General features: G+C 45.6%; 1 protein-coding gene, 1 non-coding gene and 1 pseudogene across 2 annotated transcripts in view; all 3 read right to left on the bottom strand.

The window, feature by feature from the left end:
* Positions 1-290: 290 nt before the first annotated feature.
* On the bottom strand, positions 291-2,758 carry LOC100940685 (annotated as a pseudogene).
* Positions 2,759-2,916: 158 nt separating this feature from the next.
* The window catches only part of UBAP2L (ubiquitin associated protein 2 like), a 52,852-nt gene continuing 34,547 nt past the window's right edge, over positions 2,917-21,221 (bottom strand). Inside the window, exons 14-27 of the mRNA XM_023508331.1 lie at positions 19,750-19,993; positions 19,002-19,056; positions 18,157-18,328; positions 17,912-17,984; positions 16,004-16,199; positions 15,830-15,918; positions 14,252-14,305; positions 13,536-13,617; positions 12,613-12,830; positions 12,046-12,151; positions 7,259-7,326; positions 5,142-5,339; positions 4,681-4,731; positions 2,917-3,656 (exon numbers count right to left, since the gene is read on the bottom strand). Of these exons, the coding sequence (XP_023364099.1) occupies positions 3,561-3,656; positions 4,681-4,731; positions 5,142-5,339; positions 7,259-7,326; positions 12,046-12,151; positions 12,613-12,830; positions 13,536-13,617; positions 14,252-14,305; positions 15,830-15,918; positions 16,004-16,199; positions 17,912-17,984; positions 18,157-18,328; positions 19,002-19,056; positions 19,750-19,993 (1,702 nt within the window). The 3' untranslated portion in view covers positions 2,917-3,560. The remainder of the gene's footprint in view (positions 3,657-4,680; positions 4,732-5,141; positions 5,340-7,258; positions 7,327-12,045; positions 12,152-12,612; positions 12,831-13,535; positions 13,618-14,251; positions 14,306-15,829; positions 15,919-16,003; positions 16,200-17,911; positions 17,985-18,156; positions 18,329-19,001; positions 19,057-19,749; positions 19,994-21,221) is intronic.
* On the bottom strand, positions 13,698-13,831 carry LOC111722391. Its single transcript, XR_002771210.1, has one exon. It is a non-coding gene; the product is annotated as a small nucleolar RNA SNORA58 (small nucleolar RNA).

The following is a 21,221-nucleotide window of genomic DNA, read 5'->3' as shown; positions in this document are numbered from 1 at the left end:
CTTGTAGTTAAAAGCTGCACCCAGAGGCAGCAGCATGGTGAGTGCTTGGCAGCAGAGCCACCATCTCAGAACCAGTTTTGTTGTGTGTGTTTTGTTCAAGTGTGACTTCTGTCTTTAAATTAAGGAGCTTAGAGGCCATTTGGGTTTTGTGTTTTCAGTGCTGAGAGGTGAAGTCCAACAGGAGGGCCCTCTACCCACCGAAGGATGTGCTCTGAGCATCGGTGAGAAGCAATGTCTCCTTTTGGCACCACAAAGTTGATATTTTTCAAGTAAGAAAGCTCTCCCAGATGCTAGTTTTGGACACACTTCTCCCTTGTAGCTACCCGTAGAGTATCCATGCTCAGGGCGATGATGATACTCTCGCTGTCCTCCGTTTTGAGCTGCTTCTGCTCTGGCTGCTCTAGCTGGTCACCGTTCTGGAGCTTTGTGGTCAGGAGGCTGATGCTGACGTGTGGGTCGCCAGCATGTGCAGAGGGCTCACTGCCGCACTGTGCACCTGGCCATGGATTGCGGTGGGGATTGGTACCATATGAGTCCCAGTTAGTATTACAGCTTTTATGGGTAGCTAATGCTGACCTAAAGGTGCCTGTTGTACTATGGAGACTGAAAACTGTCTTGGGTGGTCTGTGACAGCTGACTGATAGCACTGGCAGCGCCTAACGTGGCTAATCTGGGACTGGGATCTACTTTCACTTTCACTTTCCTGTGATCTCCCTTCTGCGGCTCCGCCTGGGTAAGGGAGGGCTCCGGCACAGCCGCCTGAGTGACCATGGCTTGTCCCGCAGCAGTATGTTTGCTGGGGCCCAGCAGTATGCCACGCTGGCGACCGACACCGCTGGTATCTGATGGAGGACGTGAACTGTCTGCACAACGGGCGGCTGGGATGTTGGAGTGCTTACTGGGGCTGCAGCCGTGTAAGTGACGGGCTTAACCGCCTGTGGCAGCTGTTGCTGAACAGCATGAAGAGTGGCTGGCTGGGCGGAGCTGACCCTGGTGCCCTCTGCCCAAACCGAGCTTCCTGAATGACAGCGAGTTTGGGCTGTGAGGCGTCAGGCTCAGGGTCCAGGGTACCCGCCAACCTTCCCCGGACAGGCTCTTGAGTCAGGGGGTCTGGGCGCCGCGGGAGTGAGCAGACAGGAGAGGCTGGGCGCCTAGAAGACAGCGGTACCAGAGGGGTTCTAAAGCAAGCCACGCCCTAGGCCGTCTTTTCCTAAACGCCTGTTCTATTAATTTGAGTACTTTGATGAAATAACGATTCAGAGTGACTGTGGCGAATGGAATTCTGATAGCCTTCGTCCGCAGTCCTGTAGTAGGGGTCATTTTTGGTCATTTTTGTAGTAGGTGTGTAAATTTTATTTAGGGTGAGTCGTTTATCAGGAGCCATCGTAACTGCTTGTACGATTATTATTCCTTGTGCATAGGAATAAGGTAGCTTTGAACAATCCTTTTGGCTGCCTCCACCAGAAGCCTCCTTTCCATTTTCTGGCCGCGAGTTTTCGGCCATTAAATTGAGTCAGATGGCATCACTTGGCCCATTTTGTACCCTGAAGACCCCTCTCCCCGGGAGCTGGATGGGCAAGAATCGTCAGCATTGATGGTCCCCGTGGGGAAGGTGCTGATGAGGTGGGCCATAGAGTCTGGAATGTTGATGTTCAGGGCCGAGAAGTGCATCTGCACGGCCTTCACTGGGGACTCGGGCGCCGCCTGCTTCTCCCTCTTCTCGCTGAAGACTGTGAATGTGGTCTTGATGTCTGTGCTCCGAAACCTGAACGTGCACGCGCGCTGCAGTTGCGGCGGCGGCGCCCCGAGCCTCTGGAACACGCCGTCCACGAACACGGCCTTCTCGCAGAGGCAGAGCAGGTACAAGTCGCCGCCCGAGTCGGCCTGGGCTGCGTGGCCGCCGCGTCCGGGGCCGCCCCAATACGGCCGCCGCTCCGGGGCACGAAGATCTCAAGGTGGCGCCCGAGATGAAGCTCGAGTGTCCCATGCTCGTGTCTACCGAACTCTGCGACGAATTGTGCCAGATAATCACCGAACGCTTCTTTATCAGATACTCGAACTCGCGGCCCTCGAGCTGCGACAGCCTAGCTGCAAGGCCGGTACCCGCTGCCCCGGCCCTGCGGCCGCTACCACCCGCCCATGTAAGGGCTCGCTGGCCGCTCGGCGCGGGCCAGGTCCAGGCCCAGGCGGGAGGTTGGGCACCGGGCTGCGCAGCGAGACCCAGCCAAGGCGGCCTGCAGGCGAACCAGCCAGCGAGGGACGAGAAAACCCTCGTGTTTGTGCTATTCAATGTGTGGCTCAAGACAACTCCTTTCCAGTGTGGTGCACATAAGCCAATTTTTCCAGGCAGGCTCTGCAACCAGCAAGATAAAGAATCTGAGAAACTAAGGGATAGGAAGATGAGTCCTAGGAAGAACAGCCTGGAGCTATTCTAGTATCTCGTTTTCTTGTTCTTTTGATTTTCAAAGCCTCTCCACCGTTTTCCTGTATCCATCCCCAGGCCAGACTTTGCTCTAGACCTTTTTTTGAAGGATTCAGTATAGTGATGCTGCTACAGGAGGGCACCCACTCCTGGGCAGAGCAGGCCCTAAGTTTTAGCTTTGCCAGACAAGAGTGTATGCTGCCCTCACTTCTTTTCAGTTTATTTGCCTGGACCCACCTAATTCCTACTTAAAACTCCATAAAGCCATTTTTGGTTTTTTTTGAAATGGTGTCAGCTCCTCTTTAGTTTCTTCCCATCCCACTCCCTTTACTGCATGACATCTGTTGTAGATATGAGAGATTCTGGAGGGCATGAAGATTTGTGCTGGTTCTTTCCAGTTACCTACTAGTTTATGAAATTCTCAGGGATGAAGGGAAGGAAATCCCCTGAAGGTCAAGATACTACTTGCTCATTCAGGTCAAAGGAATTCTTACAGGGTGAACATTTCATTTTATTCCACTGCCTTCTAAGGCAGCCTAGAGGCCCTGTTGGTATGAGACACAGTATCCCAGATGGAACAAGAATGGGCCGAGGCTGAAGGTAGAGGTTTTCTTTTTATATATACAAGACACATTAATCCATTAAATCTGAGGACACAGTACAAAAAAAAAGAACACTTCAACTAATTCATCTGACAATGCTGTTCATATGACGCCATTTTTTGTTGTTTTGTTTTCCTAATAATAAAGGAGGAGACTTAGGGCTGTTGGGCTGATATATATTTGGGGGTCCCCCCTCCCCACCTCACCCATATACCACCAGGGTGAACAGGAGGAAGTGAAGGAAGGGCAGGGCCCACAGCAAAGTTTCATAATCTTGAATGCAAGGAGGTGGGGAGGAAGAGGAGGAGGAGGAAGAAGGAAAGAAGGAAGGAGAAAATACAAATCCTATAATACATACAACAGGGTGGGGGTGGCATGGGAATGGGACAGACATGAAGCTGAGGCATGGGGTGGGTTGCTGGGGGTGGAGGGTAGCGGAATCCCCCCACATTCCCTTCTCTCTTTGATGCTGTTTCCATGGTTTCCAGGCTGAGAAGCCCTCACAGAAGATGCGACCAGAGATGAGGGTCAGGGCCTCAGTTGGCCCCCCAGCTGTAGCTGTTATAGGCAGACTTGTTGGTCTGGGGCTTCTGAGGGATGGAGCTGGTCTGGCTACGCTGCCCACTGCCCGTCTGCAGAGGAATGGGTGGAGGGGGAGGGGAAAAAAATAGTTAGTGGGACAAATCTGTGATGTCTTCAGATGGAGATGTGCACACTGTCTTCTCTCCCATCCCCCTGATTACTGTTAGTTCTCAACCACAGAAAATAGGGTCTACATTGCAGCTACAGCCCTTTTGACCTTCAAATAAGGAAAAGATGAAAAGAAAGCAGGATACCTTGGGAGACAAAATAATTCCACTTTTTTTTTTTTTTTTGAGACAGTTTCACTTTATTGCCCTCAGTAGAGTACCGTAGCATCATAGCTCACAGCAACCTCCAACTCCTGGGCGTAGGTGATTCTCTTGCCTCAGCCTCCCGAGTAGCTGGGACTACAGACACCTGCCACATCATCCGGCTATTTTTTGTTACAGGTTGGCTGGGGCTGAGTTCAAACTCACCACCCTTAGTACATGGGGCCAGCGCCCAATCCACTGAGCCACAGGCACTGCCCAGTTTCACTTATTTTCAATTCTACCTTCTCCCATTAGCCCACCACCCTTCCCTGTTCTTGGAGATAAGTGATCACCAGACAATTTCATTTTCATTGATTTCCCATGAATGCCTCAATTTGGAAAGCTGTCTTTGAGAACACGGAAGCCCTTGTTCTAGCTCCGGAGCGAGCCCTATGATGAAGCTCTAAAGAGGCCACGTGCACCAACCCAGGATCCTCCCACTACCACACATCCCATCTGTGAGCCCATTTCAGGCAAGGTAGGACAGTCTGAAGCCAAAGGGTCCCGACACTACCCCAAGAATCTTTTCCATTCCAGTAACCAAGTGTTTCCCAGAGTTGGGGAGGGGAAGAAAGATAAAAGAAGGTATTGGGTAGGGAAGGAGAGAGATAGGGGAGGCCAGAGAGCTCGGCAAGGTGTTTGTGTTTGTGTATCCCGACTTGTGACCGTGCAGTCTTTTCTCTTCAAGTTCCCTGAGACTGTGGAAGTGAAATGGAGACTGAAAAGGAGTGGATTCAAGCATATCATCATTCAGTTTCATTACCTGTTCCTCCTGCTGGCGCTGGCAACAGAGAATCATCTGCAAATATGGTAGCTGAGGCAGAACCAGGATATATGGAAAATAAAGGGACAAACTTTGACAATAGAACTCTACCATTAGAAGGGAAAGCTATAGTGCCAGGGAAGGGAGAAGGCTGGGAGAGGTAAGAGGAGAGATGTGGCCCAGGTCTAATGGGACTATGACAACTGTGGCATGAGAAGAGGTGTAAGAGAAAAGCCCCAAAGGAATTGAGCAAAAACAGTTACAATCTGGCCCTTTCTCCAAAATGTCCTTTACTGGCTGCTCTGTTATGTGCGCATGTGTATGTGCTGTTGCCCACGGCTGGCACTGGGGAGGGACTGGGTGAAGGTGGTGCTGAGAAAGGGTTAAGAAAAGGAAAGGGAAGGCAGTTTGAAGGGAGCGGAAGGAAGAGGAAGGGAAAGGAGAGGGCAAGACTTTTTTACCTGGCCATCTTGCTGCAGATGATGGTGAAGGATCTGGGAGTGCGGCTGCTGATGGGGGGTCAAAATGTGCATAAAGGGGGCAGGTGGGTAGGCAGCAGCTGTGGCTGGATTGATGGGCCCCCCACTTCCTAGGGCTGAAGGCAAGTTGAAGGAGGCAGCAGGAGTACCGGAATGAAAACCTTGTTTCTCAAAGGACTGCTGTCCAGGCGGCCAGGAGAAGAAAGAGTAAAAAGGATCAGCAAACTAATTCTGAGAGTTTCTGAGCCCAAGCTCCCCTACCCTCAGAAAATAGGACAGTGTCATAGAAGGAACAGTACACCTAAAGTAAGACACTCAGGTCTCTGTCCCAGCACTGCTCTTTAATACCTGTGCAATCCTGGGCAAATTAATCTCTCAGCCTGAGTCTCCTCATATGTAAAAGAGGGATGCCAGTGGCCTCTCTGTTCCAAGGATCAAATAAGAGGATGAATGTGAAAGCACTTTGAAAACCAATGTCATGGCTCAGTGCCTGTGGCTCAAGCGGCTAAGGCACCAGCCACATACACCTAAGGTGGCGGGTTCGAATCTAGCCCGGGCCGCCAAACAACAATGATGGCTGCAACCAAAAAATAGCCGGGTGTTGTGGTAGGCGCCTGTGGTCCCAGCTACTTGGGAGGCTGAGGCAGTAGACTCGCCTGAGCCCAGGAATTGGAGGTTGCTGTGAGCTGTGTTGCCACAGCACTCTACCCAGGGACAGCTTGAGGCTCTGTCTCAAAAAAAAAAAAAAAAAGAAAAAAAAAGAAAACTAATGTCATCTACAAACATGACACCTGCCACCTAGTCTTGGCATTCCTCCTCCTAGAATTGGGTAGAATTAGAATTCCTTGGATATTTGAAGGTCATGGTCATGAAGCACTTTCCACAAAACCCTAATGTTTTATAACAAGCTTTTAATTATTATTATTTTAAAGAGACAGAGTTTCACTCTGTTGGCTAGTCTGGAGTAGAATGGCCTGATGATAGCTCACTGTAACTTGGAACTGCTGGGCTCAGTCCTCCCACCTCAGCCTCCCAAGGAGCTGGGAACACAGGTGTGCCACCACACCTGGCTATTTCTAAAACTTTGTGTAGAGACAAGATCTCACTATGTTGTCCAGGCTGGTCTTGAACTCCTGTACTCAAGTGATCCCTGCGTTGGCCTCTCAGAAGTGCTGAGATTAGTGGCGCGAGCAACCATGCTTGGCCAGAGCTTTTATTGTTTTAACTTCAAATTAATAGAAAGGTACATGTTTTTAGATTACATTGTTCTCACTTCCAACGTAAAGTTCTAGTTGTAGAAGAACCCCTCACCCGGGAGCATGGTATCCACCCAGGCATTGTGCTCAATAGGTGAGATCCTGCCAAATGTTCAAGCTTTTAATTATTCATGTTGATAGGCGACAAAAGCAACAGAACACAAACCCATGGATAACTCAAATTCTTCACTTAGTTCCTGGGTTGTCTCCTTCTCCATTCCCACTCTTTGTTATAGATTTACTCACAAAGAATGAAATTAACTCAGTTCCCTTCATTCTCCCACTCATTCTCTTGCAAAGTTATGAAAAGAGAGTAAGTAAAAAGGCCAGGACAGTGGCACAGTAAATCACAGGACATGTTACAACCTGCCACATCTCACCTTCCTATTGTATTTCTCTTGTTTTTTCTCAGAGAGCTAAATTTAAACTTCTTGGAGAAACTGAAGTCTAGAGAATTCTAACATTTAGAATAGGCAGGGTGGATTTCCTGAAACCTCTCCTAAGGCTATGTTCTTTTTTTTTTTTTGAGACCGAGTCTCACTATGTCACTCTCAGTACAGTGCTGTGGCATCACAGCTCACATCAACCTCAAACTTTTAGGCTTAAGAGATTCTCTTGCCTCAACCTCCCAAGTAGCTGGGACTACAGGCACCTGCCACAACGCCTGGCTATTTTTTGTTGCAGTTGTCATAGCTGGCCCAGGCTGGGTTCAAACCCACCACATAACCATTGTGCTATGGGCACCAAGCCAAGGCTATGTTCTTGTCCACAGTAGCCTTCATAACTCTACCTCTTTTACGTACATATTACTCTTTTTCCACTTCTGTTTAGTCAGGCACCTACCTGGGTTTTGGAGTACACAGAACCCGAGATATCTGGCACGCCTGTGTTACTGGAGGTGACTGATACACCTGAGGGAGGAGGAAACAGACAGGAAGATTAACTCAGCAAGCTGCCTGGTCCCTGTTTGTGGGATGAGGTGATATCTGTAGCCTTTCTAGCTATACCACTGCAAGGGAATTGTGGCCTGTTTTTCCAGCTTTAAGTTAGTCCCAAGAGATAAGTTCATGACACAAAGGCTCCTCAAGGGTTCTTTTGCTCTAAGAGTATGTTGAGTGTATATGTGAGAAAAGTGAGTTGGTTTTTTTTTTGGGGGGGGGGGGGGCAACGGGACACAGGGATATAACCAAGCCTCATTACCATATATAAATTTCAAAACATGCTGTCCTAAAACCCAACAGAAATGTAATAAACCTTTAATGTCCACTTCAAATCAATCTACCCAAACTCCACTCAGTCCTGCCCCTGAAGAGTTCAGTCATCTGTCTCTTTCTTTTCCTCAAGAGACATTTTTGGGCTTCACATCTATGCTGCCATAACATAAAGTAGAACCAGAGGAGCAGGCCAATTTAATCCCTGGAACAATTCCATTCTCAAAGCTTCAGCTCACTAGTCTTAGACTTCAGCCCCTCCAGTTTTGAAACTTCTAGGCTATATACTTAGGATATAAAAGGCTGGCACAAAGATGAATTTCCATTTATACAATTTAAGCCTAAGCATGGTGGGGTGGGAAGGGGATCTCCTACAGCCTAGGTGGAACACAGAAATCAAATGTTACTTCCAGTTTACAACTTCAGCTTCTCCATGAGATAAAAGCATTAACCCCAACTTCCACGTTTCCTGTAGAAAAAACTAGTATCACTCCAATTTTAAGGAAATCAAAGCAGTTTAACACCTCATTTTAATTTACACTCCTCAAATACACATACTACACTCTAATACGTGTGATAGAGAAACCCATCAAGGAGACAGGAAAATCCATGGAATAATCTAGCATCCTTTAAACTTTCAAATTTTAAGCAAAGATTTGAGGGAAAGTAAGTAATTCAAGTAGAAGTAGGATTTTTTTTTTAAAAAGATGTATCCATTCCAGAGAAGATAAAGTGGAGTTCCAGAAAAATCTTTGGATTTTCTATGTACTTGGATCCTTACCCTCAGAGGTACACATTCTTTCTCTACTGTTAGAAGCATTTTCTTGGAAAAGTTTTTTAGAAGCACTGTGCTAAAGTGACCCAATCACAAATAAGGAATCCTCCATTCAACCCACAATTCAATAACAGTCCCTCCTCAGACTCCAGAACCCAAATCCTCCCAATGCTCAGGACAAAGGTAGCCTTCAAAAGTTAAGCCCACCTGTCTTAAACAGTCACTTTAAAATCTTTCTGATAAAAGTGGCATCTTAACCTTGGAAAACCCTCCCACATCATAAATCCAGCTAGTTCCTATGAGGAGTAAACACCAACTAGGACAAAAAAAACAGAACTACAAAAACCAAGCAAGAAAAAATACTTCTCCAACTTCTAAATATCAACTCTCTGTGCTTTAAAGGCGCTGAAATAAAAGAAGGGAACATCACCAGGAACTTCTCAAAGAGCCAATGGAGTATTTTTTCCCTTCCCTTTTCAAACTCAGGCATCCATCTGGCTAATTACTGGATAATAGGCATAACTTTTAAGAACAGGGAGTTCAGTTATGGAAAAGATCTAATAAGGAGGTTCATGTGAAAGATCTGAGAGTAAAGATGGAGTAAATTGTAAGAACATTTTAAAGACAAAAATCAAACAATTTATCTTTACCTCAAAGGCAAAAGAAAAAAAAAAAAAAAAAGACCCAAGCTTACTTGGTCACCCTCTGCAAAGGCAGGCTAGGTGCCCCTCATAGGATGGGAGAAATGACTAACTGGATTCTCAAGCTCAGAAACAGTGAGGAATTTAACCCCAGTGCAACACTACCTGGTCTCATTCTAAATATGCTAAAAACTTTAACTTCTATTCCAGGGACCTTATCTTGGATGTGTGGTTGAAGGGACTAGAAATGCAGGAAAAATAAGAATACTCTGTGTCACAGCCATAACGGCCTTAATGTGGGTATTGATTTCTCTACTCCTCACCAAGGTTATTAGATTTAGTTCTGTTGCTTTCAACATCAACACTCCTTGCCTATCATCCTCTCCCAATAGTGATGATACCCACATAATGTGATGGCAGGGAGGAGAAACAAGAATCAGGCTTTCCAGCATGGGAGCCTTTGGGAAACTGGTCATACCCCACAGAGCAAAATACTCCAGAGGGCTAAGAACAAATGCAAGGGAACTTGAATACTTTCCGAATAAGGGTGGTGATCTCACTAACTTAACTATAAAAACAAAGTGCTGATGATATACTAGTTGGACTGGGTGGGGATTAGAATCTCCATAGTCTAGATGTCTGACCAAACCACTCCCACAGACCCTTAGGTACACCCATAAGAGCAAAACCACTTACAATCACAATCTCTAAAAAGCCTTCGAGGAACTAAGACAAGGTTCCAGGCTAGCAGTTTCCACAGAACTTGAGTCATCAACTAGCTGATCCCTAAGAACTTTATCAGAATTCAGCCACTTGGCCTTTGGGGACCAGATGTGGGAATTAAGCCTTGGAAGATTATTTCTTTAACAGCTCTGAACAGCCTCTCTTTGCCTTTCACCATAACATGACACTCTAAACTTTGTTCTTTCCCCTCTGCTTATGTCAGAGGCAAAGGGAAGATGTAAATGGAAAAGTGAAGCAATATATAAGACTGGGGAATCTGGGACTTTCTACAAATAGTTTTCTTTACCAACCAATCAATAGGCTGGAAACAGGCTGTTCCCCACCCCCCACCTTAATCAAACCATTATACTAAAAAGTTGACAATTCTTTGGCTATGCTGGGGTTTGATTTAAAAGGCCACCCTCCACCCTTCATCCACAGCACAGCATTGGTTCCTAGTGTCCAGAAAGACACGCATGGAAAGAACGCCAGAGTTAGCTAAAGAAATAACCACAGTTTATTGAAGACTACAAATATTTTTGTTACAAGTTGAAACTACATGCCTTCCAGAAATCAAAAGCAACAGCAGGTGTGTGCATTGATGCTTCGGAGGTGCCGCACCTCTTGAACTCGCAATGGGTAAGACAGGGTCAGACACATAGGGGAGAGGGAAATGGGGCAGGAGGATGGGGCAAGTTCAAAAGCCCAGAAGGTATCCACCAACTCATTTCCCCCAGCCACACAGGCCGTGGCCTCAGCTCAGCAGGCTCTCCTCAGTGGTCTGGTTTCTGAAACAAGACTTCAGTGCAAATTTATATACACACACAAAACACAGCCCCCAGCCTTGGGCCGAATTAGCTCTCAGCCGTCCAGAAATGCTTGTAAGGGGGTGGATATTTTCTTCCTAAAAGGAATCAAATACATAAAAATAAATGAATTTAGAGATTGAGGAATGATGAGGAATAGAATGACAAGAACCCTCTGTGGGGTTAGGAACCCGGGGTTCTTAAAACCCTGTTAAAACGGGTTTCTAAAATCTTAAGGGAGGTGGGAAGCTAGGATTTCTACTATCAGACACAGCAATTCTCTTATATTACCAATCGCCTACCTTTTAAAATTCTTGAACCTGCTCTAGCTAAGACTTAAACCTAATGTTCCTGGAATGGGGCACTCCAAGTCAAAAACCTTACAACTCTCCCCACCAAGGGTTAGAGTGGACCTTGGTCAGTGAAAGGGGTGGTCACAAGGAGTTAAGATATTAAATCACAGTGATGATCCTCAGGATTTCTTTAATTTACGTCATTACTCGCTCTACGTCATACAAGCACAGTTCAAAGCTCCACTCGACTGTTGGTTCTTAGCCTTACTGCCTTCTATGCTCAGCTCAGACAGGTTCCCCACATTGAAAACTTTGAACATTTGAGAACTTGCTCCACCATGAAACTGTAACTGAGCTGACAGCTTTAAAGGATAATCCTCAACCCCAACCCCTACCAATCACAGCACCCTACTCCTCACATTTACAAGTCCATGAGATAAAAGAGATGGAATTGTTTTATTCAAAGACTGCTTATCAATGCCTGTCCTCCAAATGAGGAGGAACTGCGGATATGAGGCATGGCCATAAGCAAGGCACAGGCTAAGTACATTTTAGGTCAGTACCTATCTAGAGGATTCCTGTTTCCCTTACTGACATGTGATGTGCAGATGGACTTTGCAAAGAGACCAGCCATACAAACTGAAGGATCTAAAAAGGTCCAACTCTCCCAGTCCAATTTTCCCTCTAAAGAGTAGTCACCCTACTACTTTCTCTCCACATCTCAGGTCTTCTAGCTAGGGAATAAAAAGGAGCCACATAAGCAGCACTACTACACAAAGATTTAAGCCAAACCCATCACAGTCTGCTAGCGATAAACCCATGTAGCCCTTCTAGTCAGTGAGTTAGTGCCATACATAACAACACCTGCCTCCACTGACACTTCAGCAAAATCTTGGGGCTCCCTGTCCTACTTCCCACCCCACCTTTCATCCAGCCAACATATTCTGATAGCCAACACAGGCTTGGGCCTTCCTATCATGAGTAACATACCCATGTCCTAGTACCAAGCTCCTCTGTTGGTGCTGCTCCCACAGATATCCTAAACACCCCAGCATTAACAACCATACCCAGAGGAGCAGCACACTCCAACCAACCCCACTTTCTCAACACCATGTCTTCCTCCCTGAAATATATCCAGTAACATCTCAGATACCACTGAGTCGGGGCCAAGGTGAACTTACCAGTGTTGTACCCATGGGACCCGTATCCACTCGGCTGTTGGAAAGGGGTGGCCGATGCATTCACGCTTACATTCACACCATGCTGCTTTGAAGAGGTAGGAGCCACCTGAAGAGCAAAAAGGCCACAACTCCAGTGAAATGGCAGCAGAATACCATCCATGTCACTTGCCCCTCCAAGGACCAGACATTCAGATGGTTATTTCTTCTGATGTAGGCTGGCCATAGTTTGTTTAGTGAAATGGGCTTACTAGTACTTCTGCAGCCTATCACTGAAATCAAGAAATGGCAGCCTGAAGGAGGGAAGGGGCAGTGGTAGCAGAAAATGACAGTCTGAGTAAAGGAAAGCTATATGGTATCACATTCCCCCATGGCTAATTGTAAGAACAGGCAATCTCTACCCTAATTCTACCAATTCCAGCCCCAATTACCATTCCAGGCCAGAAACAGGCTGGAGATGAAAATTGTTCTTTCTCATTCTTAAGGAGTTGTGTAGCCTTGAAAGCAGCTAGAATAGAGCCCAAGGATAGGATCCTTTACAATACAGAGAGACCAAAGCCAGGTACTCACAGGGAACACAGCAGGCCCATACTGGAAGGTGCTGGGGAGGCCCGGGACCCCTGTGTAGTATGGCAGGCTGGTGTAACTGTAGCCAGGAGGCAGCGCCGGGTTCAGGAATGTCTGCTGCGTGGTGTGGTGAGTCTGCGTCTGGTTCTGTTGGGGTTGGGCCAAGGTTGTAGCTGGGGCTGGGGAGGAGGCATCCCCACGGCCGAATTTTGTGAGGTCACCTGTGACAGGAGAGGCTAAATGTACCTGCCTCTTCACCCCAACGTCAATGCAGAATTACCTCTCTAGTTTCACATAATTTCATGAGATCCCATTTAGAGACCGTTAAGTACAATTTCCTAAATTACCTTTCTCTGCAGCTTTATTTAGCATTGCTCAACATACACTTAGCACAGTACTAGTGCTGAGTAAGTGCAATGCTATGGCACAGAGAGGCTCCCAGAGCACAATTTCTCTGCCCACCTGTGTTCTGTCTTCCCCTTTCTTCCCTTCCTTCTCCTCCTCCTGTATCAGACTTAAAGAACAATGACTGATCAGGGAAAATGATATGTCAATGAGGGTACTGATAGGTCAGGCAAAAAAAGAAGACCCAAGGCCTAGCTAGTCAATGAGACTGCCACTGTGAGGAGGAGCACAGGAGGTCAAACACTGTACTTTGCAGAAAAAGCTGGGGAACAGCTTGAAAGCAAGTCACATGTCATCTAGAAATAACAGGGAAACAACAGAAAGTGGGATGAAAAGGAAAAAGCTGCCACATGCCCACCTTTAGCAGCATTCTGAATCTACCAACCCTGACTCATCACATTCTATAATTCTGCCCAAAAACCTCAACTAATGTGAGATCCAGGTGCCATCCTGACACTAGTCAGGATTATACCACCAATCTCAGCACAATCTCCCTGTACTGAGTTCCACCTCAGTCCTACCAGAATAAGGGTTGCTGGCCAGGCTACCATCCCTCCCTGTCAGCGGAGTGGTGGGTGTGGGAAATGGGATGCTGTAGTAATCCTAGAAGAGAGGAATAAAAACAGATTCAATGCCACTCATTCCACAACATGAGAATTCTTTCTACAGGGTGAGAAAGAGAAGAATGTTAAGAGTACTGCAACTTACCCAGCCACTGATTAAGCTGCCTACAGATGTCATGAACTCCAAATTACTCTGGCACAAACTGTACCCACTCCCTGGCTGCGAGTAGTAGGCAAGGTCTATGGGTATGCCCACTTGAGAACTTATGAAGGTCAGTAAGAACCAATAGTTTTTCCAACTCTCTAGGTATCATTCCTATCAATCTGCTTATTCTGCTTATTCCACTGAGAAAACAGATCTCTCTTTCTATAAGTTAAAGTACCTGGGAGATACAGAAAATATCTAGAGAGCTCCAGAGTACTATATTAGACTTCAGATTAGATTAAAATGTGTTTACTTCAAAGATGTCACAATTCTGATATTAAAAAAAAAAGTTACCTCTGTCTGAACTGCTCCTCCACATCCCTATATGCCAATCAAAGTGTGTGTGTGTATAGGTACGGCACAAGTGAGAACTACACCAATAACTTATCAATGGAACAGGTGAGATAACCCTCCCAACATTCATTTTAAAATCATTTCCTTTTCCAAAGCTATACGCCCCCAAACTCACCAATGGAAATCTTGTCTGAAGCATCTGCAAGTCATCATAACCATATACTTGTGGCTGAAAAATAGAGGTATGTAACAATAATGGGAACTGTTCATGTTAACAAACCAATGAGCTAACAGGTAAGCTAATTCTAAAAGAATACGTATCCCCATTCTTGGTTAGAGCAGGTCATGGATTATTTCCTTTAGCTTCTTAAAAGATAAAAAAGCAAAGCACAAAGAGATGATGTGACTCTTGGGAGGGCTTGAAGCCTTCCTTGAAGTTATGTGCCACTGACTCAACCACAACAGTCTCTTGGCAGCAAAGAGTAGACACCAGTTACATATGAGCAGGCTGCTCTACTAGCTACTCTGTCTCCTACAGCCTTCAAAATCTAGAATAAAATTTACCTCCTCCAGAAAGGATTCGTATTATATTCTCATTTTCATCAATTTCTGGTTACTAAAGTAGTGTTGTAATTGTTTTCAAAAAAATATCCAACATGGGTGGCGCCTATAACTCAAGCGGTTAAGGCGCCAGCCATATATACCAGAGCTGTCAGGTTTGAACCCAGCCCAGGCCTGCCAAACAACAACTACAACAACAACAAAAAAATTAGCCGAGCTTTGTGGTGGGTGCCTGTAGTCCCAGCTACGTGGAAGGCTGAGTCAAGAGAATCACTTAAGTCAAGGAGTTGGGAGGTTGCTGTGAACTATGATGCCACAGCACTCTACCCAGGGCGATAGCTTGAGGCTCTGTCTCAAAAAAAAAAAAAAATCCAACAGTCCTATTTGGACACTTCATGTATGTGATCTTTATCTAGGGTTCCTCTAGGAGGATACACCATAGGTTTAGGTTTTGTTTTTGTTTTTTTTTTTTTGGGGGGGGGGTGCTGCCTTTTTTTAAAACAAGTTGTTCTATTGCCCACGCTGGAGCCTTGAACTCAAGAACTCACCTGCCTCAGCCTCCCAGGTAGCTAGGTGCACACCACATTTTTTAAACATTTTTCTTGGGAAGGGAGGGATAGAAATGGGTCTCACTATATTACCCCACAGAGTCTCAAACTCCTGGGCTCAAGTAATCCTCCTGTTTCAGCCTTCCAAAGTGCTAGGATTACAACTGTGAGATACTCTGCTTAAGAACAAGTATCTTTCTAAAAATTTTTCATAAATACCTTTTATTTTACTAGGTGCCAAATACTTAAAGATGACAGAAGATAACCCAGGGCAAAAAGCTACCACTGTCAGCCACTTACTCTCAGACAGTCCCAGAATGAGTCAGAAAACTCTGCTTGGAGCAGTTCAGACCCCCAGAATTAGGCAATCAATTCAACTAGAGAAAGTAATTCTCCAGGAAACTGAAAGAGATTCTGGGTGATATGCAGGCCTTTGGCTTAGATGCCTGCCTACACTCAGGTTCTGCAAGGCAAATGGTAGGCTTGGTTGGGTATGTGTAAGTTTTAGTACAAGCAGGGGTCCTGGACCCAATCCCTAGTGTAGGCTAAGGAACACCTGTATAGTCTTCCACCTGAAATGGAGCTATAAAATCAGCAGCCCTATCATCCTTACCTTTTGGAGAAGACTATTCAGCCTCACTTACCGGATAGGCATGTAACAGCCCTGGAGCCATAATGTATGGATTAGGCAACAATGGCGGGACCCCAGGAGGGAGGTTGGGAGGAGCTTTTCCTGAAAGAGAAATTACATTCTTATCCTATCACACAATTACTTATCTCCTACATCCCAAAAGAAGGCCATCCCCTTATAAGTCTACCTGAAGTTGTAGCAACTGAGCTTCGAGTTGAGGCTGTGACGGTGGAGTTGCTGCCCAGGCTGAGACCCAAGCTACTGCCACTATTAAGACTGGAGGAGACACTGACCACTGGGGGAGGTGCAGAGACTGTGCTGGATGTGGTGGAGAAAGTGCTGGAGGAAGAATGGAGATTCGCCTCACTTTCCACACTTGTGTGCTTCAAAAAGGGGGAGCAGTGGAAGGAGAGAAAAAAAAAAACAGAGATTACCATCACAGGACAGAGCGATCCTTTCTGCTGAATTAATGAATTAATACTCATTTATTGACAGAGCCTCACTGTGTCACCCAGGCTAAAATAGTGTAACATCAGCCTAGCTCACAGCAACCTCAAATTCCTGAGTTCAAGTAATACTGTCTCAGCTCCTGTAGCTGGGACTACAGGTGCCTGCCACAACACTCAGCTGATTATATTATCATGTCAACTTCCCAATTAAAAAGTCCAAAGCAAGGTGCCCTCTGCCAAAGTAGTAAGAGTCTGCAGCTACACATTCCTCAAGATGCATCTGCCCATCATCATCCTGTTCAGAAATACAGGAATGTGGCTGAGCATGGTGGCTCACACCTGTAATCCCAGCACTCTGGGAGGCCGAGGCAGGTGGATTGCCTGAGCTCACAGGTTTGAGACCAAACTGAGCCAGAGTGAGCCCTCACCTCTAAAAATAGCTGGACACTCTGGCGGGCCTGTACTCCCAGCTATTAGGGAGGCTGAGGCAAGAAAACTGCTTGAGCCCAACTGCTTGAGCTCCAAGAGTTTGAGGTTGCTGTGAGCTAAGACACAACGACACTCTACCAAGGGCAATAAAGACTCTGTCTTTAAAAAAAAAATAAAAAAGGCTCTGCACCTATGGCTCAAGCGGCTAAGGCACCAGCCACATACACCTGAGCTGGTGGGTTCGAATCCAGCCCAGGCCTGCCAAACAACAATGGCGGCTGCAACCAAAAAATAGCTAGCTGTTGTGGCAGGCGCCTGTAGTCCCAGCTACTTGGGAGGCAGATGCAGGAGAATCGCTTGAGCCCAGGAGTTGGAGGTTGCTGTGAGCTATGATGCCACTGCACTCTACCCAGGGTGACAGCTTGAGGCTCTGTCTCAAAAAAAAAAAAAAAAAAAGAAAGCAAAAAATACATAGGAACGCAGAAGGGAATAAACGCCTCAGAGACAAACACTAAGGGACAGAGATAAGGTAAGATATGAACAGTCTTCCACAGCCTTCTCCCCTACATTTTCTTCACTAATCCAGCCCAAGATACTTGTTTGCAGGCTAGGAAAAAAGCACAAGTTCTGACTTTAAACCTGAAATTGTGTATTTGAGGGAGAAAAGATGCCTATGAAAGCCTTAGGCCACATCTTACCCCAGGCTTCTTGCAAACCTGACACCTTTGTCCAAAAGGGGCTTTGCTTTATGATTTCATCTTAATTTCATAAATAACAACAATGTAATTCTCTGACCAAAAATTTTCATCTGTCCTCTACTTTTATAAAAATATCCAGCCCCTCACTAGTTATTTTCAGGACCCATTTTCAGCATACCCCAGAAAGGGAAGGAGAATAGCTCTACCAGTTAGAAAGGTATGATCTTACAGAATTTACCACAGCACTGAAGCCTACCTATCTTGTGGGGGGGGAGCAGGGGGAGAAAGGGGTTAGAAAGTTACTTCCAAGGTTTTAGGACTGTTCTCCAGAGCTCTGTAGTATCTGTGGATTCTTCTGCATCTCTTGGTTTCCCAACATTCCTTAATACCATTCCTGAAATTTCATATCAATTACTTTGCCACCTCATAGAGAAATTTTCAAGAATTCCCTCAAGAGAATCTTAGGGTTGGATAGTTATAAATGTAAGAAATCACATTTCCTCTCAGAATCACACTTACCAAAAGAGTGGATGTTGAAGTGCGCCCAGAAGATGTTGATGATGAAAGGGTATTCTGCTGCGTAGATAACGTGCTGTCAGAAAAGACACTGCCATCAGCCAGAGTGGTGTGGTTACCTGAACTGGAGCTTTAGTCAAGAACATGAGCAAGGAAATAAGGCTGCCAGGTAGAGGGAATAACACAGAACCAGAGCACTCTATTACTGCTAGTCACCAACCTCAACCTCCATTCTCACCCCAAATCACCTGCTATGTGGTGTGGTGGTATTTGGAATCTCCTCACTGTGGCTCAAGCCACCCAAGGAGGCTGAATGCTGATTAGTTGTCGTCAACAAGGAGGCTGCAGATACCGTTTCATTGAGGGGGGTGATGCTAGAAGTGGAAGGTGAGTCAGATTTCACTGCAGAGCCTGTAGCACCTGGAAATAAAAAAGAATTCACTTCATCAGAGGAAAAAGTGTCTATAAGTAAAAAGGCAAATACAGTGCTAGGCTCCCCCAAAACAGTAATTATTTAACAATGCACCATTTGTATCAGCATTTTTATCTTAATTCCAAGCATTTCATAGGACTGATCTCATTTGTTCAACAAAGGGAACCAATGGAATTATCACCATCTCAAGATAGAAAATCCAAAACTTAGGCTGGGCACAGGGGCTCACACCTGTAATCCTAACACTCTGGGTAGCCAACGCAATGGATTGCTTGATCTCAGGAATCTGAGACCAGCCTGAGCAAGAGTGAAACCCCATCTCTACTAAAATAGAAAAATGAGCCAGCCATTTGTGGTGGGCACCTGTACTCCCAGCTACTGGGGAGGCTGAGGCAGGAGGACTGTTTTAACCCAGGAGTTTAAGGTTGCCATGAGCTACGACAACACCATGGCACTCTTCCAAGGCAAGAGTGAGACACTGTCTCAAAAAAAGAAGAAAAAATGGAAAAGAAAATCTGTAACTTAGGAAAGTTTAAGATTAAGCAGCAAAGTGCAATCAACATAGACTATAACAAAATATTGTGATCATTGACCCAGGGCTCTTTTCACTACTATTTAAGAAAGGAAAAACCATTGAGAGGGGAGGAACACAACACTCACCTTCAACAGACTGTGTGGTCTGTAGCTGCGTGGCCTGCACAGAACTGAAGCCATTCTGGTACAGAAACAGAGAAGCAGGAAACAGACAAACTCATGTGAATAGGGCAAATTAGCACTGACTCAGCTTAATTCTGGTCAACAAACCTTTAGAACAAACTCTGCAAGTTAATCAAAGGCTAAATTCCATGCAGACTATCCAAAGAACCAAAATAGCAACAAAAATTAATTTAACATAATCTAGATATCCTGACCCTGTGTGACCAAAAACAACAGAAGATAACCCCCCAAACTGCAGAGGATACCCAAATCCAAAATTGATATATAAAAGCCCAAATCTAATGAACCTTGGGAGTAAAACACTTCAGCCAAACCATCTATTCCGCTGGCTGCATCTGACTGTCACTCACCATCACCTCTGGCCTAGGCTATGTCCTTCACCACGCCAGGACACCCCAGAAATCTAGCAATCACATGTTCTCAGAAGACAGGATAGGCACTCAAGACTGGTTGTACTAGAAATAATGAACTTTTTAGTGCAAAGAGAATGGTTTTCTGGCTCATGAATCTCCAGGCTTCCTGAACAGAAGTTTTATCACAGAAATGTGTCTTTTCCAGCTTCTCAATTAGTACATACTACGTTTCTTAACACCACATGCCAAAAAGTAAAACACAGATCTTTCAGGGATTTTTACCCACTGTTCTTCTAACCAATGACGATGGGTGGGGGGAAGGCTCATGAAGCCACTACCTTTGCCTGAGTCAGGTCCTTTTGGGGGGATGAAGAGATGGAACCAGGGTATCGCCGTGTCTGTGTGGATCTCTGTTCATAAAGAGGGCCCTGAGCATTGTTTTGGGAGGTATAAGTTGTTGACTGAATTGGGCCACTCTGATAACCAGACTCTTGACTCTGGTTAGATGAAATTGTAGATGATGATTCACTGTGGGGAATGAAAAGAAGGAAAATGTCAGAGAAAACAAAATAGAGCAGACTGCTGGTATATGTTAAGGAAGGGCTGGAGATTACTAATGGAATGAGGTGATTTCAATCAAAAAGAAAATTTCCAGCAACAAATACAAAACTGTCACAATTTTCTCCAGTGAATACAAGGAATTTATATATCCCTTAGTGCCAGAGATTTGAACTTATGGATCTTCAATTCTTTTTTTTTCTTTTTTGAGACAGAGTCTCACTATGTCACTCTTGGTAGAGTGCCACTGCATCACAGCTCACAGCAACCTCAAAGTCTTGGGTTTAACCGATTCTCTTGCCTCCGTCTCCCTATTTTTTTTGTTGTTGTTTATCCGGCTGAGGCCAGGTTCAAACCCGGGTGTATGTAGTCGGCGCCCTAACCACTGAGTGATGGGCACTGCCGTTCAATTCTTAAGGTCAGAGAAAAGCCTCTTGTTCCCCTACATTCTCTACTATTAAGAAAAAGAAATTAAAAGTCAGTAGAAAGTATCTACTATTCTTATTATCCATTTGCCTAACATGAACCCCTAACACAAAAAAAACCAAGTTTCGTTCACATTCATGTAAAAAAATTCTGAACAGCAGACTCCCTGGAGAACTTTAAAAAATTACTGGTAGGGCTCAGTACCCGTAGCTCAATGGCTAAGGCACCGGCCACATACACCGGGGCTGGCGGGTTCGAACCCAGCCTAGGCCTCCTTAACAATAATGACAACTACAACCAAAAAATAGCCGGGCGTTGTGTTAGGCACCTATAATCCCAGCTACCTGGGAGGCTGAGGCAAGAGAATAGCTTAGGCCCAAGACTTTGAGGTTGCTGTGAGCGGTGATGCCACAGGACTCTACTGAGGGCAACAGAGTGAGACTCTGTCTCAAAAAAAAAAAAAAATATATATATTATTGGTAGAATTCTCCTGAGGGGAACTTTAGAATACTCAGATATATCACTGGCAGTTATGACTCCATAGATCTACAGTAGGGTCAGACATTTTTATTTTTCAATTCTAAGGATTGTGGAAAAACAGCCACTCTCTTAAAATTCCTCCAGGATTTTCTATTCTTTAAGAGTGACCTCCTTGGCTCGGTGCCTGTGGCTCAAGCAGCTAAGGCGCCAGCCACATACACCTAAGGTGGTGGGTTCGAATCCCTAGCCCGGGCCCTCCAAACAACAATGATGGCTGCAACCAAAAAATGGCCAGGCGTTGTGGCGGGCGCCTGTAGTCCCAGCTACTTGGGAGGCTGAGGCAGGA

The sequence above is a fragment of the Otolemur garnettii genome, unplaced genomic scaffold (assembly GCF_000181295.1).
Source record: "Otolemur garnettii isolate 467f Iridium unplaced genomic scaffold, OtoGar3 scaffold00244, whole genome shotgun sequence".
In the NCBI taxonomy this organism is placed as follows: Eukaryota; Metazoa; Chordata; class Mammalia; order Primates; family Galagidae; genus Otolemur; species Otolemur garnettii.
The sequence above is the reverse complement of the archived record's forward strand: the minus strand, read 5'-3'. Positions and strand labels throughout refer to the sequence as shown.